Source organism: Ambystoma mexicanum, chromosome 1q (assembly GCF_040938575.1).
Source record: "Ambystoma mexicanum isolate Mex_15411 chromosome 1q, UKY_AmexF1_1, whole genome shotgun sequence".
NCBI lineage: Eukaryota > Metazoa > Chordata > Amphibia > Caudata > Ambystomatidae > Ambystoma > Ambystoma mexicanum.
Genome location: NC_090922.1, coordinates 44,158,357 through 44,174,550, shown reverse-complemented (window position 1 = coordinate 44,174,550; position 16,194 = coordinate 44,158,357). Strand labels below are relative to the sequence as shown.

General features: G+C 51.8%; 1 protein-coding gene across 1 annotated transcript in view; it reads left to right on the top strand.

Moving 5' to 3' along the window:
- The window catches only part of PKD1L3 (polycystin 1 like 3, transient receptor potential channel interacting), a 130,828-nt gene that overhangs the window by 4,090 nt on the left and 110,544 nt on the right, over positions 1-16,194 (top strand). Inside the window, exon 4 of the mRNA XM_069642533.1 lies at positions 15,641-15,871. Within this exon, the coding sequence (XP_069498634.1) occupies positions 15,641-15,871 (231 nt within the window). The remainder of the gene's footprint in view (positions 1-15,640; positions 15,872-16,194) is intronic.

Genomic DNA, 16,194 nt, shown 5'->3' with positions numbered 1-16,194 from the left:
CGTTCATTTATTAAAAAAACATCGAACACTTTCGGACCTGGGACGCAAATAATAATCTGCTACTCATAGTATTTACTTCCGGGTCACATTCATTTCCTAAAGGTCAGTGTCCAGGGCTCCTCGATCCCAGCTTCATGCTGAGCCCTCTGCCATTCTGTATCCACAGAAGGCTTGCGTCCCCCAGAGCCTACCCTCAAACTTTGCAATGCCCTCTTCTGCACTGCAAATCCAAGTACATTTGAGAAGCAGCTGCACACGTTCCCTGCTAAACGAAGCCTTATCTACTGCATCCGTTCCTGCCTTAGCTGCACACGTTTGCCACTTAGAAATCGTGTCCCCCTTCTGGGCCAGATGTAGTCGCTCGCCCCAAACACCTTCCTGTAGCTCGCTTTCTCCCGCACTGAAATGACTCAGTCTCACCGAGAGGCAAGGGTTTAGTAAAAGTTATCCTTTTTTCTTAAAACTTCTTTTTATTACTTTTTTTTTATATAACAAACAAACCAAGATGCGATAAGGAGTACAAACATCATATGTCGTATCTGCAAGTGTAGTTAATCGATCATTACATTTATGGCGTATCTTGTTTGCACCCTAAAGCTCCTAGACTCCCTTGCCCCCTTTCCAATCCTGGCTTAGTAAAATGTATCCAATTAACGGGGTAATTCATAGAATTCAGCTAACAAGTGACGCACGCGGCTGGCGCACAATGTGCGCGTGCGACAGTCTATGCCAGCCGCGTGCGCCAAAATCTTTTTCAGCGCACAGCGTATTCATGGATTTTAACATCCATTACCAGCCGTGGCACAGACTGGCGCAGCGACCCTGTAGCAGCGCCAGTAAGGCCCAACCTCTCCCCGTGCGCCATGCACAGCGCACAAATCCCGTACACGGCGCACAGACCAGTAGACCAGCATACAGGCCCCCAACCACGAAAACGCCTGTAAAACTCCCCGCGCACCCCTCCGAATACACGTACACCCCTGCGCGGGGAGAATCACACGCGATTGGGCCTGTGTGAGTGGTGTACGTGTATTACTGGGGTGCACGGGGAGTTCCACATGCGATTGGCCCTGTGCGATCAGGGTACGTCTATTACTGGGGTGCGCGGGGAGATTCACATGCGATTGGGCCTGTGCGAGCAGGGTACGTGTATTTCAGGGGTGCGCGGGGAGTTTCACACGCGATTGGGCCTCAGCGAGCAGGGTACGTATATTACTGGGGTGCGCAGGGAGTTCCACACGCGATTGGCCCTGTGCGAGCGGGGTACGTGTATTTCGGGGGTGCACGGGGAGTTCCACACGCGATTGGCCCTGTGCGAGCGGGGTACGTGTATTTCGGGGGTGCGTAGGAAGTTTCCCAGCGATTTCGCTGTCAGAGCAGGGTACGTGTATCCAGTGGGGTGTGCAGGGAGTCCCACACGTGAATTGGCAGTGTGGGTCCTCCCAGGGGTGTGCCCTCTACCCCCTCGACCGCCCCTGCAGGCAACCCACACCACAGGGGACTACCCTGCACCCCTGGTCATTTCCCGACAGGCAGCCCATCCACCATGGGCATGCCCCCCAGCCAGCCCACATGTCACCTTGCACTAGTGATCACCAACTCATGTCCCCCAGCACTCCCACCCACCCAGCATTGACGGGCACCTGCCAGCAAGCCCCGACTCATGTCCCCCAGCACCCCCATCCACCCAGCATTGACGGGCACCTGCCAGCAGGCCCGACTCATGTCCCCCAGCACCCCCAACCCCCAGCAGTGAGGGGCACCTGCCAGCAGGCCCCGACTCATGTCCCCCAGCAACCCCACCCACCCAGCATTGACAGGCACCTGCCAGCAGGCCCTGACTCATGTCCCCCAGCATCCCCACCCCCCAGCAGTGAGGGGCACCTGCCAGCAGGCCCCGACTCATGTCCCCCAGCACCCCGACCCACCCAGCATTGATGGGCACCTGCCAGCAGGCCCCGACTCATGTCCCCCAGCACCCCAACCCCCCAGCAGTGAGGGGCACCTGCCAGCAGGCCCCGACTCATATCCCCCAGCACCCCTACCCACCCAGCATTGACGGGCACCTGCCAGCAGGCCCCGACTCATGTCCCCCAGCACCCCCACCCCCCAGCAGTGAGGGGCACCTGCCAGCAGGCCCTGACTCATGTCCCCCAGCACCCCCACCCACCCAGCATTGACGGGCACCTGCCAGCAGGCCACAACTCATGTCCCCCCGCCCCCACGTCATGACGATCCTCAATCATGGGCCTTATGGCCACCCACATCGCACCCCACGCCACCCCAGTCCAAACACACAACCAGGTATCACATCCACCCCACAATGTAATCCGGATCACATGACACATCACAAATGGCAAGTATGCACACACATCAACACAGTTCTATTACACCCACACAATGCGTGCATGAGATTGAGAAAACACACATCCTGACATGCATCTAACCAAAGAGAAAATACCACACATAGAAGTAGGAAATGAAAATGTATTAAAAACAAAAGCAAGGGAATGAAATGAAACACACAGAATGGAAATGATGAAGAAAAAGCTGCATGTCCAAAATATAAAAAGAAAATGAGTGAACGCAGAATCAAAATCAATCCAAATGCACATGGGTCCAAAGTGACTGTACGGCAAATCAAATCCAAAGTGATAAACCAAGACAAAACCATTGATCCAGTGAAATCCAGTGTTGAACTATTTACAAAGTACAAATCCAGGGTCCATGAGCCCAACCTTTCAGCTGAAAACTAGAAAAAACCCTACCTAATGAAAAACTATATACAAAAACGTGGGGCATTGTCCAAGCACCCCAAAATAAATAATTACAGAAAGGAAACCTAACACTATCTAACTATATACAATGGCGGCGGGCAAGTCCTGCGGCTCACTCTGTGATGTCCCGGGCCAGGGCATCATCGAACTCCATGTCGATGTCCCGGAGGCGGGACTCTGCCCTGGCCCCGAGGTCTCGCAGGGATGCACTCATGGCCTGTTCCAACTCCCTGCGAGTTGCCTCGAGGCACTCTGCCCGCCTCAATGCCTGACGCATGGAGAACTCCGTCCTGACCATGGTGAGCCATGCCTCATCTGCCCGCCGCCACTCCGCATCTATACGCTGGCCCAACTGCAGCCACACAGAAGACACACCCATTCCAAGGTTCTCCTGCCCTCTGGCCGATGCCTGCCCCTCTGATGTCGATGGCCCCGAGCCATCATTGCTCCAACCTAGAGCCTGCTGCTGTTGCTGCTGTCCATGTGCCCTGTCCGATGGTGCCTGCACATCCTCCATCTGCTGGTCTCCAGTTGTTGGTGTGTCCACCCCTGCTGGACCGCCGACTACCGACTGTCGCAGGGATGGGATCTCCACCAAGCTGGCTGTGTTGGTCGGGCCAGGTCCACAGGGGGCCCTGGTGGAATCTGGGCCGGAAGACGGCAGGGAGAATGACTGGCGCATAGTCTCCACAGAGGAGGAGAGGTGCGCCAGAGTGCACGACACATGTAGGAACCCACCGACCAGGGCCCCTCCCAACAGTGCCACATCGCGACGCTGCTCTTCGTGATGGCGTGCGTGCTCCACCCAGGAAGCACGCACGTCATCACAAATGTCACACGTGCGCAACGCGACACCAACCAGGACGGAGCCCATACGGTCCTGGGACCCCTCGTCCGCAGGTAGTGGAGAGGCAGATGACGTGGCACTCCCCCCTACCTGCGGATGGGCCTGGGACGGGGCATCCCTGCTGGTGCATGGTGGTGCAGTCACAGGGTAAAGGACAGCAACATGCACAGGCCCCTCCGCGGTGACCTGTGCTGCCTCGTGACCCTGGCCCTGGACTGCACCACTTGCACCAGTGGTACTACCCCCACCAGGCCCCATGTGCGGCTCAGTAGCGGGCTCCTCCTCCTCTGTGGAGACCGCCAACCTGGATGTCTCTGCACCGTCTTCCGCCATTGCAAGCCCCTGTGGGGGCTTACCCGGCCCTTCCGCTACAGCCGTAGTGGCAGACACGGCACCAGTCACCTCGCTCCCGGATGATGGCAATTCCTGGGAGGGTGGCTGGGCCTTGCGTCGCCGCCCAATAGAGGCATCCCCACCGCTTGGCTCCAAAGCGTCATCTCCGCCCTCTTTTTCACTTGACGCTGCATAGAGGGAGACATAGAACACAAGCATCAGGGTACAGTACAATATTCCCCTAGACAGGAAACAATAAGACATGAGTGGCACTGTCAAATGTCACTTCCATCCTGTCCCTCCACAATACATGGGTGAATGCACTCAACACACATGCACAAACAGGCACGGCGCCTGCAATCAACATCAGCATCCATGTACAAGGGCCTCTTTTAACCAAAAATTTGCCTTCAAACTCACATGCATCATGGCTCACAATGATTCCATGCACACACATCACCGGAGTGTCATGCATCATGGCTTGTACACCACAGACACAGTGGATAGACACAGTGGATACATCGGTGACGGCACTGCATGAGTGAATCTACACATCATCACGGCATGTGTCATGCATCCATGGCGTTTCAAAGTCACACACACACTTCTGAGACACACACACATGTGCACCATACATGTACATGAGAGCAGCACCCATCCCTCACCCCCCCCTCCATGTCCAAGAACAGAGACAGGCATGCATACATGTGTGCATTCCGCATACAGCTCCCCATGTTGCATTGGAACACATGCACCATACATGTGGTTCACACATTACTGGTCTCACATGCATGACCATGATGTCCCTGCACACACACATCCATACATGGCCTATGTCACACATACAGGCAAGTATCAGACTACCAGCACCCTGCAACATGCCCTGTCTCACACAGCAATGCTTGGCCACTTACCGCTCAACTCCAGACGGGTCTGCCTCTGAAGGATCTGGGCGTGGAGCGCTGGGCCTACGCATTCCAGGACCCTAATCTGGATGTTGCTCATGCTGACCCGGCCCCCCTACGCGAGGCGCCGGGCCTTGTAGAGGGTCCTGGACCTGAAGTCCTCCCAGTGCTTCCGGACGTGCTTGATGTTGCGGGTTGCCACCCCCTCCGCGTTGATGGCAACCACTGCGTCCTCCCAGATCCTCTCCCGTCCTTCCTTGTTGGCGCGTGATGTTTTGAAGAGGGCATCATAATGCCCCAGGACATGCTCCACCAGGACACCAACTTCCTTCTCACTGAAGCTGGTGGCCCTCTGCCTCTCTGGCTGGGGGTCGCCAGTGGTCTCAGATGGTGTTTGCCCTGACATGGTGACCCCTGAGGCAGGCGTGGGTGGGCAACTGGGTCCTAGGGCTGGGCTGTGGAGCGATGGTATCCCAGTCGGGAGTCTTCTGTTCCAGCAGGGGTGGACACAGCAACTGGACCCCTGCAGATGGCTGACGTGCAGGCACCAAATAGCAGGGCACGTGGGCAGCAGGCAGGCAGCAGCAGATGGCTGGTGGGAGCGTGCTCGGGGCTTTTGGGGGCAGGAAAATGGCCTTTTGGGCAGGTGCGTGGTCTTCCGTGTGTTTTCGCGTGGCCAGCTTGATACTGAGTGATTTGGCACTTCAAAAATGTGCACGTCAACGTGAAATCCGAGGAAAGGCCCTTAGCGCGCCAGCGCGTAATTGACGTTACGCGCACGGGCGTTCCACACAACACGGATGCATTGTGATTCAGCACGTGAGAAAACTGCAAGTCACCCGTGCTATTGGAGGAAAGGGCCTTAGCGCGTAAGCGCGTAAGTGACGTTGCATGTGTGGGCTGGCTTAAAAGATACGAGTATCACGCTATTTTCTTGTACGTGCTTTTTGTGGAGAGTGAGCAGGTGTTTCTTGTACTTCTTGTCGGTTCACACGCGATTACTTCACAACGTTTCCAGTTCGTACTCCCTGTTTCCTCAGACTGCGTTCTTTTCTTCTTTTGGCGGGGGTGCTGCCAACTCGCACACGCGCATCTTTTTCACGTTCTTTTTCAAGGCAGACGTTGAGTCACGCACGTATTTTCCAACTGTGGTTGCCCCCGTGTGTCGCATAACCCAGGCTGCGTGTAACACGCGTATGTTTATTTTTGTGTTTCTGGGTGCCACAGCGTAGTGCGGGTTCATTTTTCCACGCACGTGGTCTACCAGGGGTTGCGTGCATGTGTACTTTTGTTTTTGAGGTGCCTGTGCATTGCGTGACCCGTCATCTTTCCCCAGGGGTCACATCCAGCCTTGCTAGAGCACTAGGGTACGAATTCCATCTAGTACCCTACCCCTTTCACCCCAATTGCCCAGGACAATTTTTTACTGCAACTCCCATACGCACAACAACATCAGTGCCATGGTTGGGAGGTGACCAAGCAGTAAGGGAGGCAAAGGTGGCCGACCTCCAAAAGGTGGGCGTGGTGGGCGCAATAGGGGACGTGGCCAGGATTTGCAGGGTGCCCCTAGGGCCCCGTGTGTGGAGGACCAATTGGGGACACCTATGCCCCCCCCAATGGTTGTGGGAAACGTAGCTGACACCATCCCAGCTCAGCCCTTGTTGGACCGGCCCATTTTGTCACCTGAACCGGCACAGGATGACTCCCAGGCTGACTTCCAGGTCAGCAAGTCTAATCCACGTGAAGCGGTGAAAGTTGCTGTCACCAGGCCACGTGGATCTGAGGCAGCAATGTCATCTGCTGCACCAAGTAGCCAGGGTGGGTAGGCTGCAGGGGCAGCTGTAGCTCAATCCACCCCAGCTCTGAGTCTCCCAGCCAGGACAGTGTTGGTCCAGGTCCATCATACCGACGTTGGCCCTGCTGACATCACCCTGCAGCCAATGCCTGCACCAAGACCTATGGTCATTGTGCCTTTACAGGCTTCTAGTACCCAGTCCACCTGCGCTTCTGCCCCTACTGACCAGAGCGGCGTAAGCCACTCAGGATCCGCACCATTTTACAAGAAGAAGAAGAAGGGTGCTCTTGCACTACAGGCTGAGACCCCAGACACGGCTACACACTCCGGCACGTCAAGGAAGCCTACCTTCAATGACGCCGAACTTGATGCACTTGTGGCCTATGTGTCGGCATATAGCCGCAAAATGTTGGTGACTGCAGGCTGTAAGACTACGCCTGCTCAACGTAGGGCCCACTGGCAGACTATCGCGGACCACATTAGTGCCCTTGGATTTGTGAGGCGTACAGCTGATGATTGCTACAAGTGGTGGAATTACCTGAAACGCAGAGCAAAGAACAAGCTGGCTTCCAATCATGCCTCTACTCTGGTGACTGGCGGGGGGGTCTCCACCAGAGGACGACCAACTCACTGAACATGAGTCTGTTGCTGGAACCTTCGTCACAGAGGAACAGATCCAAGGCGTGGGAGACCTACCAGATTATGAGGCATTGTCCGGTGAGTGCCCATGCACGTGTGTGTAATCCATGTATATGTTTCTTGGGTGATGTGTAATGATTGAGTGGCAGGTGAGGGTGTGTACTCCTCAGTGGTATGGGTCACCCATGTACTTCCTCCAAACCATTCACCAGCCTTGGGTTTGGGTATGACAGTATCCCTTCTGACCACAGTAGCCAATTAGCGCCATATTACTGCAGTTGCCCTTTAACGGTCATCTTGCAACAACATTGTTCTGATTTTTCAGTATTCATTCAGCCTGATTGTTTCAATCCTCCCATTTTTGCAACGCATTTTTCTGCCCTAATGCCACATATGTGACATTCTTCTGTCATAGATTACCACCCACATTGGCTCACATTTATTACCTTGTTATGGGAATGATTTGACCATTCAGGCTGATTGAGTAAGGGCCTGCTCACATTACTTTTTGGGCCCTGTTTGAATGTTGAACATGACTGTTGTGTTCTGTCATGTTGAAGTGACCAACCATTGATGTATCCATCTGCCTGCCATCAATGTATTATTGCACACTGGATGTGTTGCAGTGTGTGGCACATGCATATTTTGTCACACTATTTTGAATTTTTCATCTCATCATGTCCATCTCACATGGATGGGTGACAGTACTCATTCACTGACATATGGCTGTACTTGTCAAATGTACCATGGCTATGCTACGTGCCATCTGTGTGCTGGCATGTCCCATGTATGTGGATTGACCATGCCACTCACAGGCTAATATGTGATGACAGTGCTATCCAGCATGCAGCACCTGTGTTCATTTTCCATCTTGGAGATCTCAGTGTCTGCTTTTAGCCTCCCCTTCCAAATCATTGACAGTGCATGCATGCCAAGGTTATGGTCATGTGGGACATGTGTTGTTCATGTACTGGATCTCTGGCTTGTCAGGCCTATGTGTGTGCTATGGTGCTCATGCCTGTTTCCATTTGTTGTCTTTCATGTTTTTGCAGGTGATGACGCACTTGATGCTGTAGAGGTGGAGGAGATGGTGCAGAACCAGGAGGAATCTCAGCCATGACCGGGCACCAGTGGAGGACGTAGTGTGGTGGTGGGTGAAAACCCAATCCTCCTGCAGACCATACTGTCCAGGGGTGTCTCTGGGTGCACCTCCCCAGACCTCAATGATTCAGGTGCTGAATCGGATGATGAGACTTATGTACTGTCACAGGTGAGTGTTTCTGGCAGGGATGCTGTTCTGTCCAACCCACCTCAACCAGGGGTAGACCCCTCTATGGGGATGTCAGTGTTTGTAACTCTGCCTTTGGCGGTTACGGATGCAGGGTCACACTCCACAACATCTGATCCTGTTCCTGGGCCAGCAGATCAGAGGGGGAATGCAGTCCTGCAGCCTCAGGCAGTGCCAGCACAGCAAGGTGCAGATCGCCTTGCCCCAAACAGGTGTGGTGCCCGCCGACGCGGTGGCCGTGCGCCACCAGGCAATACTGTATCTGAAAACTCCATGTACGGTATAGCAGCACAACAGGGAGCATCAGTTGAAATGATGGCTCAGGCAATGGAGAGGGTGGCCACTTCCATTCTCCCCCCTGAAAGGCAGATGGAGCTCCAACAGCGGGCAACAGAGTCCATTTGCCAATCACACAGGGAGGACATGTTGGCGTCCAACAGGGGCCGACGGGCGGCACTGGAGACTCTGCACGAAGCCATATCTGTAGAGTCCCAGGGCCACAGGGAAGCCTTGAGGTTAGAACTTCATTTCCTTAGGGAGAATCTGGTTGAACTTGAGACTTCCTGAAATTTTAGGGCAGAACAGCAGCAGGAGCAGCTCACATGTTCACTCTCAGCTGAGCTGCAGGCAACTCATGAGGAGATCCGGGCATCACGCGAGGCCATGCGTGCAGAAATGCAGGCAACCCGTGAGGTGCTGCATGGGGATCTCCATACTATCATCCTCCAGAACGAGACCTTCCACACCCGCATGCTTGCTGCCATGGAGGACCATACCAGGGCTTTGCGTGGGCTGCCTCCCATAGCACCGCCACCTTCTGATGTAGCAGCAGAGAGGGAAGAGAGCGACAGCAGTTCTCCCACATTGGCGTAGCCGTGCAGGCCATGAGCCCATGGAGGTAATTATTTTTGCAACATCCACGCAGGTGGGTGTTGGTGTGCACCCTGTCCTCGAACCTCCTGGGTGCCCCCCCCGGCCCACACATGGCCATTCTTGATGTTTTTGGTTTTTTTTACAGTGTGTTGCCTTGTGTGGCTCCTGTGGGCATCCACTGTGTATTCCAGCTGGGCACATGCAGGGTTGTCCTGTGTTTGGGTTAGATGCTTGGGTTCCTGACACACACACCCCTCCTGTTTCCCTTTTCCATGGGCTTGCAAAGGGTGTGACCAAGTGACAGTGACTTACACAGTGACATTGGGCTCCCATGAGCTGTGTGGACATCCCTAGTGGGGATTGTTGTTGTATTGAACACTGCATGGTGTATTGATATGTGCTGGTGCATCCAGGTCTTCCTCCTTATTCACCGGTACCTTCTTCATGTCTTCATAAGGCCGTCTCCTTTGAAGATGCAGTTCATGTTGTATGCACTACGCTGACACGTTTGCCTGACAGCAACCCTCTGCAGTTGGAAGGGGTTGATGTGCTGGCTTATTCAGGTTGTAAGACTTGCACTACTTTGATTTTGTACTGTCAAATTTTGGCCCTGTTTCATCCTGTGTTGCTGTATTGTGTTGCTGGTAAGTATTTGTTCATGTGTGCTGTTTGTTATTGATTACTGGGAGCATATTGTCTGTGGCCTGTTTCGATTTGGGACAGTGCACTTTGTGACACTTGTGTCATGTGTTGTGCATTCATTTGTTTGGTTTCACATTGCATGACATGCCATGGTGTGTTGGGTAGCTGAGATGGGGAGGGGTTGAGGGACATGGCACTATTTTCATGTTGTATTTTGCAAGGGGGTAGTCATTCATGCAGCATAAATGTGTGCCTTTTTGTGACACAGCATTGGTTGTCTTTCAGTAGGTAGGGATGCACACAATGTAACACTTCCAGGTGACCAATCTCAGGCTGGTATGGTTGTGACAGTTGACTGTCCCTTATGTCATCATCATTGATTGTCAGCTGGTATGTGCCAGGGCTGTGTGCACTCCACAGGGGTGTGATTTTAGGTGAAGTAATTAGCCACCAGCTGCGTACGGGCTGCCTCACCACGTCCCCTTTCCCCATGCATGTGGTTGGGCATGTGGGGGCACCACCATGTCCACCCGCAGGCCCCTGCATGTTGCAACATTGTGCAGAACACATGCTGCCACTATGATCCTGCACACTACTGGGGGCGCATATAGCAGCTGCCCACCAGAGCGGTCAAGGGAGCGAAAGCGTGACTTGAGCACTCCGAATGTGCGCTCCACTATGCCCCGGGTTGCAATATGGGCTGTGTTGTATCTTAACTTGGGTGGTGTGTTGGGGTGCTCAGAGGGTAGGCACTGTCCCCTGGGGAGGTGATGATGGGTATCATTAGTGGGGCTGTGACATTACTCAGTATCTGACATGCATGCATTTGCAGAGGCATTTATACTCACCAAGCAGCCATGTATCGCCATGCCGCCCAGCTTCTAGGTCCCAGTTTAGGGGTGACATTCTGAAAATGAAACTGTCATGGGCGGACCCTGGATAGTTGGCATATACTGAGGTGATGATTCCCTTGGCATCACATACTACCTGCACGTTGATGGAATGCCAGTGCTTGTGGTTTCTATAGATATGCTCAGTTGCCCTGGGAGGACGTAGAGCCACATGGGTGCAATCAATGGCACCTAGCACTTTGGGGAAGTGTGCCACCCCGTTAAAGTCCTGGATGGCAGTCTGCCTTTCTGCAGGTGTTCTGGGCATGTATATGTGCCTGCGGACTGAAGAGTGTGCAGTCATGATGGCCAACACCTGGTGTAGGCAGCGTGACTGCGTGGCCTGTGAGACCCCCCAACCCCCACTATGGCACTTGTCTGCTGAAATGAACCAGTGGCCAAGAAGTGCAGTACATTGAGCACCTTTTCCAAGGGGCTCAGTGCTTGGGAGCGCAGGGTGGGTGATGTGAGGTCATCCTCCCACTCACTCACCAGGTCGAGTATTATGTGTGGTGGGAACCTGTACCTCCCATACACCTGGTCATCAGGCATCCCAAAAAGCCTGGTCCTGGGTGTAAAAATTCTGGGCCTGGCTATCCTCCTCCTCCTGCGGTGTCCCACGACCACTGCTACGAGGAATGGTATATTCATCGTAGCGTCTGAGCTTGTTTGTTGTTTGCGCACACTTTTATGCTGCGCGGGGCCGCGTATGCCTGCTTCCTGCTGGCGTACGTGTTTCCGGATTAGCGCGTCTTTTTTGGCACACGTGTTTCCCCTGTTCGATTCCATGAATACGTGTTGTAGGCGCGCGTGTGGGCGTTCCACGCATTTGCCTCCTGTACTTCCCCTGTAACGCCCACATTTTCACACGTTGTTCCCCATTCCGCGTGTTACGCCCCGTGTTCCGCCTACTTTTGTTGTGTGCGCATCGCTATGTGCGCTTTCGCTGTGCACGTAGCACACGCCGTTTGATGACGTGTGCGCCCACGTGCGCCATGCAGGATTTTAGCGCACATCCCAGGATTTACACACGCACGGACTTCCATGAATCGATGTGTGCGGCTTTTGCACGCTTGCGCCGCGATTTTCACACTTGCCCGGCGATTCGCACGCTTTCTCACACTTGCGCGGCGCACATTAATTCCATGAATCGGCTACTTAATTGAGATCTTTTAGCCTATGTGTTGGTTCAGAAATGAGAGATGAATTTCTGTTTAAATCACCAAGAGTGAGATTATCCCTTTCTGCCACTGGATCGCTTGCAGGGTATTGGGATGAGCCAAACTGAAGTTCTGAGTCCATAAAACAAATAACTTGCAATGAGAGGGGAAGGGTCATTCGTCCCATTGACCTTCTTCTGCTGTGTACATAAGTAAATAAATTATCGTTGATACTGAACCTGCTAACAACGCAGTGGTCGCCTGACGCCACGGCTTCACCAACGCTTGTCTAAGTATGTGTGTATTTGGGCCTAAGACTGATACAAACAGAAGTGAGGAACGGAGAGTGTGTCCGGTGGTGTGGAAGAAGTACACTCAGGGGTGTGTGTGTGTGTGTGTGTGTGGATATGGTAGCCTGATACCAAGAGGGGAGGAAAATCACTTCCCCATATTCCACCAGATGGAAGGTTCTGGAGCTGCCGATGTTAATGGCATCTAAAACTGCTATGTGAAGAGTTGAGAGTGTGAGATGGAGAAGGCAGGGGCAAGGCAATGGGCCAATAGAGAACTGTATGGAGAGGATGGTCCCTTGGAGAGCCAGCCCATCTTATCAAGATGATTCTCAAATCTGACCCAACCATTTGCTTAGTATGTAGGTGGTCGCGGCTTGCCCGTGCTATCCTTACCTTTGATATGAATCAAGATGGCAGTCTTTGTGAGCCAGTAGTGACCGCTAGATGCTGGGTGGCCATGGAAATAGGGAATTCACATTTCCAGCGACACACTGAGTATCCTTCCATCATAGATCAATACCTCAGAAAGTCATATATTTCATTCGCCACACAAAGGTCGTCCCACAACATGGAGGGTGATGATGAGACGAAATGGAGTCGTTGGGAATACAAACCTAGAACCACTGCACCAAACGTCCTGCATTAGAGGACTCCTCAGCCACAAACGTCAACGAACGGGCAGTTCTTTTTCTTCTTCTTCCTGGTATTTCATCTGGGCAACTTCCCTCCAATGGATTGAAGTTATACAACCTCTACTTGGTGTTGTTCGCAACCATCACAACTTCCCCCACTTTTCTGTATGGTTTAGGTAATTCAAAGCCATCCGTTTTTTTCTTATTTTCTCATCTCTTGGCTTCCTTTTAATATAGCCTCTATTGTTGTAACCCAAATATATAATATCCTTTAATCTTTACTTTGTATACTCTACACATTCCCAGAAAATAGTGCTATGTAGTATCTGCTTGTGCACAGTGAATATATTCTCCAGTTCCATGTTTGCCTATTTTATGTAAATGTTGACTCAGCCTCGAGTGACCTAATCTGGGTCTAATCCGCAATGTGTTTTATAATCTAGCCATCTCTTCTGTGTTCCTCTATTCATTTGGACCATTTTCTGTGTTGCATCGTCCTTCTTCTTAGGGGTTTCTCTCGGCAACCTCCGTCAGTGTATTGGACAGTGTGCACCCATCGTCATATTATGTCCGTCTGCTAATGTCTCCTACAGCTTCCCCAATGTCCCTCTTTCAGATACATGGCATAGTATGTTCTGTCCTTTCTGTTCTGTTGTGCAGTCCTGTCCTCTCTCAATATGTCTCTTGATGGACCATCCCCTCTCCCAATGTCCTCACATCATCCTCCACACTCACTGCACTCAAGCAGATGGTGCTGAATGGTTTCTGCCGCTCCGCAGAGATCACAGTCTCCGCATCCATGCTGGCCCATCTCGTATGACATATCATTCAGTTTGGTATGACCCAATGGAAGTCTGGTCACTGTGCTTTCCTGATTTCCGGGTAACCCTATTTCTAATGCTGACCTCATTTTGTATGTCAAAAATGTCTCTCCCTCCGCTACTACTTGCGCATATATCTTGCCATTTTGTCATGAGTGCCCTCTTAATCATGCTTTGTATGTAGCCTTCATTTAGTGGTATGCTAAAGTCTACTTGCACTCCAACCTCTCTCCTGCTGCAGAGTCTGCTCTATCATTGCTTCTTACCCCTGAATGACTTGGTACTCATGCCTGTTCTGTTTATCCCCGTTTTTAGGCCTAGATTGCACCATGTTATTATATTTTACATGCCCTGCCTCTCTCCCCTACCTTCCTTCAAGGATGTCAATTTATTTATTTGTTTATTTATTTATTTATTTATGTATTAGCATTTATAAAGCGTGCATCAGCCCTGAGGCATCGTGGCGCTGTTACAGAGATACTTGCTGTTTACAGAGGACCCAAATACTTAGTTACCTGATATACAGAGTTATAGATGGGCAGGAGCATACATAGAGTAAGAGTGGCAGCACGGAGAAGAGAGCAAGGGTAGAGGGGGGAGCAGCAGTGTGTTAATTGAACAGTGTGGTTTTGAGGGTTTTGCGGAAGGTAGTGAGGGAGGTTTCAGCTCTGAGTGCGTTGGGAAGGGCATTCCAGAGTTTGGGTGCTCGATGAGGAAAACAGATGCCTCCAGTGTTAGCTCTTTTGATGGGGGGGTATGCAGAGTTGGTTGGCGTGGTGACTTCTTTTGGGATGCGTGGAGGTGTCTCTAATGCGCTTAGTGAGTCTGAGAACATTACCACGTCTGGAGCCTTTACATACATGATGCATTTGTTCATTGTCATAGGAATCACTGAAAATTCTGCAGTACAAATAGATGCCCACCCACAATCCTTCCCATTTGGCATATACCTAGACGTGTGTATGATATGCCTGTTTGTTTCTTCTCCGGATTTTCTAGTCCCATCTGTGTACAAAGGTAATTTTGCATTGTTTCCCTCTACATACCTTGCCCCTTTGGCTTCTGTTTCTGCAACAATGAGAACTGAGTAACTTTAATGTGATGGTTCCCTCCCGAGAATACAGTCCTGAGGCTGCTGTCCAAGTAGTCACTGGGCCAGACAACAAGCCTGTAGGGTTCCTGTGGCATTGTGATAACTGGGTGCATTTTAGAAAGTTGCTGGGCTACTCTGAGAATTATCTGCATATACACCGCCCCTTTCTAATCCCCTCCCTCTGCTGTAGTTACCTACTTAGGTTAACAGGTGGCAGCAGAGTGGGCCGATAAAGCATTGGGAAACAGCTCAGTTTACTGGCCAACATGCTCTTTTAAATCCTGTTTCAGAAAAAAAAATCCTAAACTTTCAAAGAAGTTAGCAAACATTTTAGACATGGCATAAACTATACAGCAGAATGCATGATATTTTGTGTGGGGGTGCGGGGAGATTAGGAGGCTGGAGGGGTGGGTAAAAGTTGAGTGATATTTATTGTGGCGTGTGACAGAATTTCCAAGTATGCTGGAAAGGGGGAAAAGTAGGAAACTACATACCCAAGGTGATAAAAATGGGATTGAAACACAAACGCAAGGGAAATTGTGGACCCAGTTTGCCTGTACACTATTTCTTGTATTTCCCTTTTGTAGAGCTTGAAGGGTCAGTTTCTGGTCTCATAAGATAAATTATCGATATGTTATGACCATTTTTTCAGGTTGGACCTAAAACCACAGAAACCAGCACCCAGTGCCTCTGCCACCACCTGACCTTTTTTGGCAGTACCTTCCTTGTCATGCCCAGACTGGTGGATATCAGAGACACTGCCAAGCTGTTTGCCAATGCTGCCAATAATCCAGTTGCCCTGATTCTCTTGGCTACCCTCATAGGGGTCTACATCCTCGCTGCAATCTTGGCGTTTAGGAAAGATACAGAGGACAGGAGGAAGGTGAGCCATTTTGCTTATTATTGTGATATTTGCAGTAGGCTTGTTCTGCTACAGTGTCAGAAACGTTCATGTCTGGCTCGGTGATTTGGATCATGTGTGGAGGAAGAATGCCTTTTCTTCCTATAATGGATGGTAACATTCACTGAGTATGTGGCCAAACAGTGTCACTCCTGAGGGATATTCTTTCTACGGACTATAGGCCTCATTCCGAGTCCAGCGGTAACCCTGCCGGTGCTACAGCCGGATTCAGAATAATTTACTGCCGCCTGACTTGCCGGTAACAACAGGGGATTTCAACCCCAGCAGTCTGGGAAGTCAGGAGC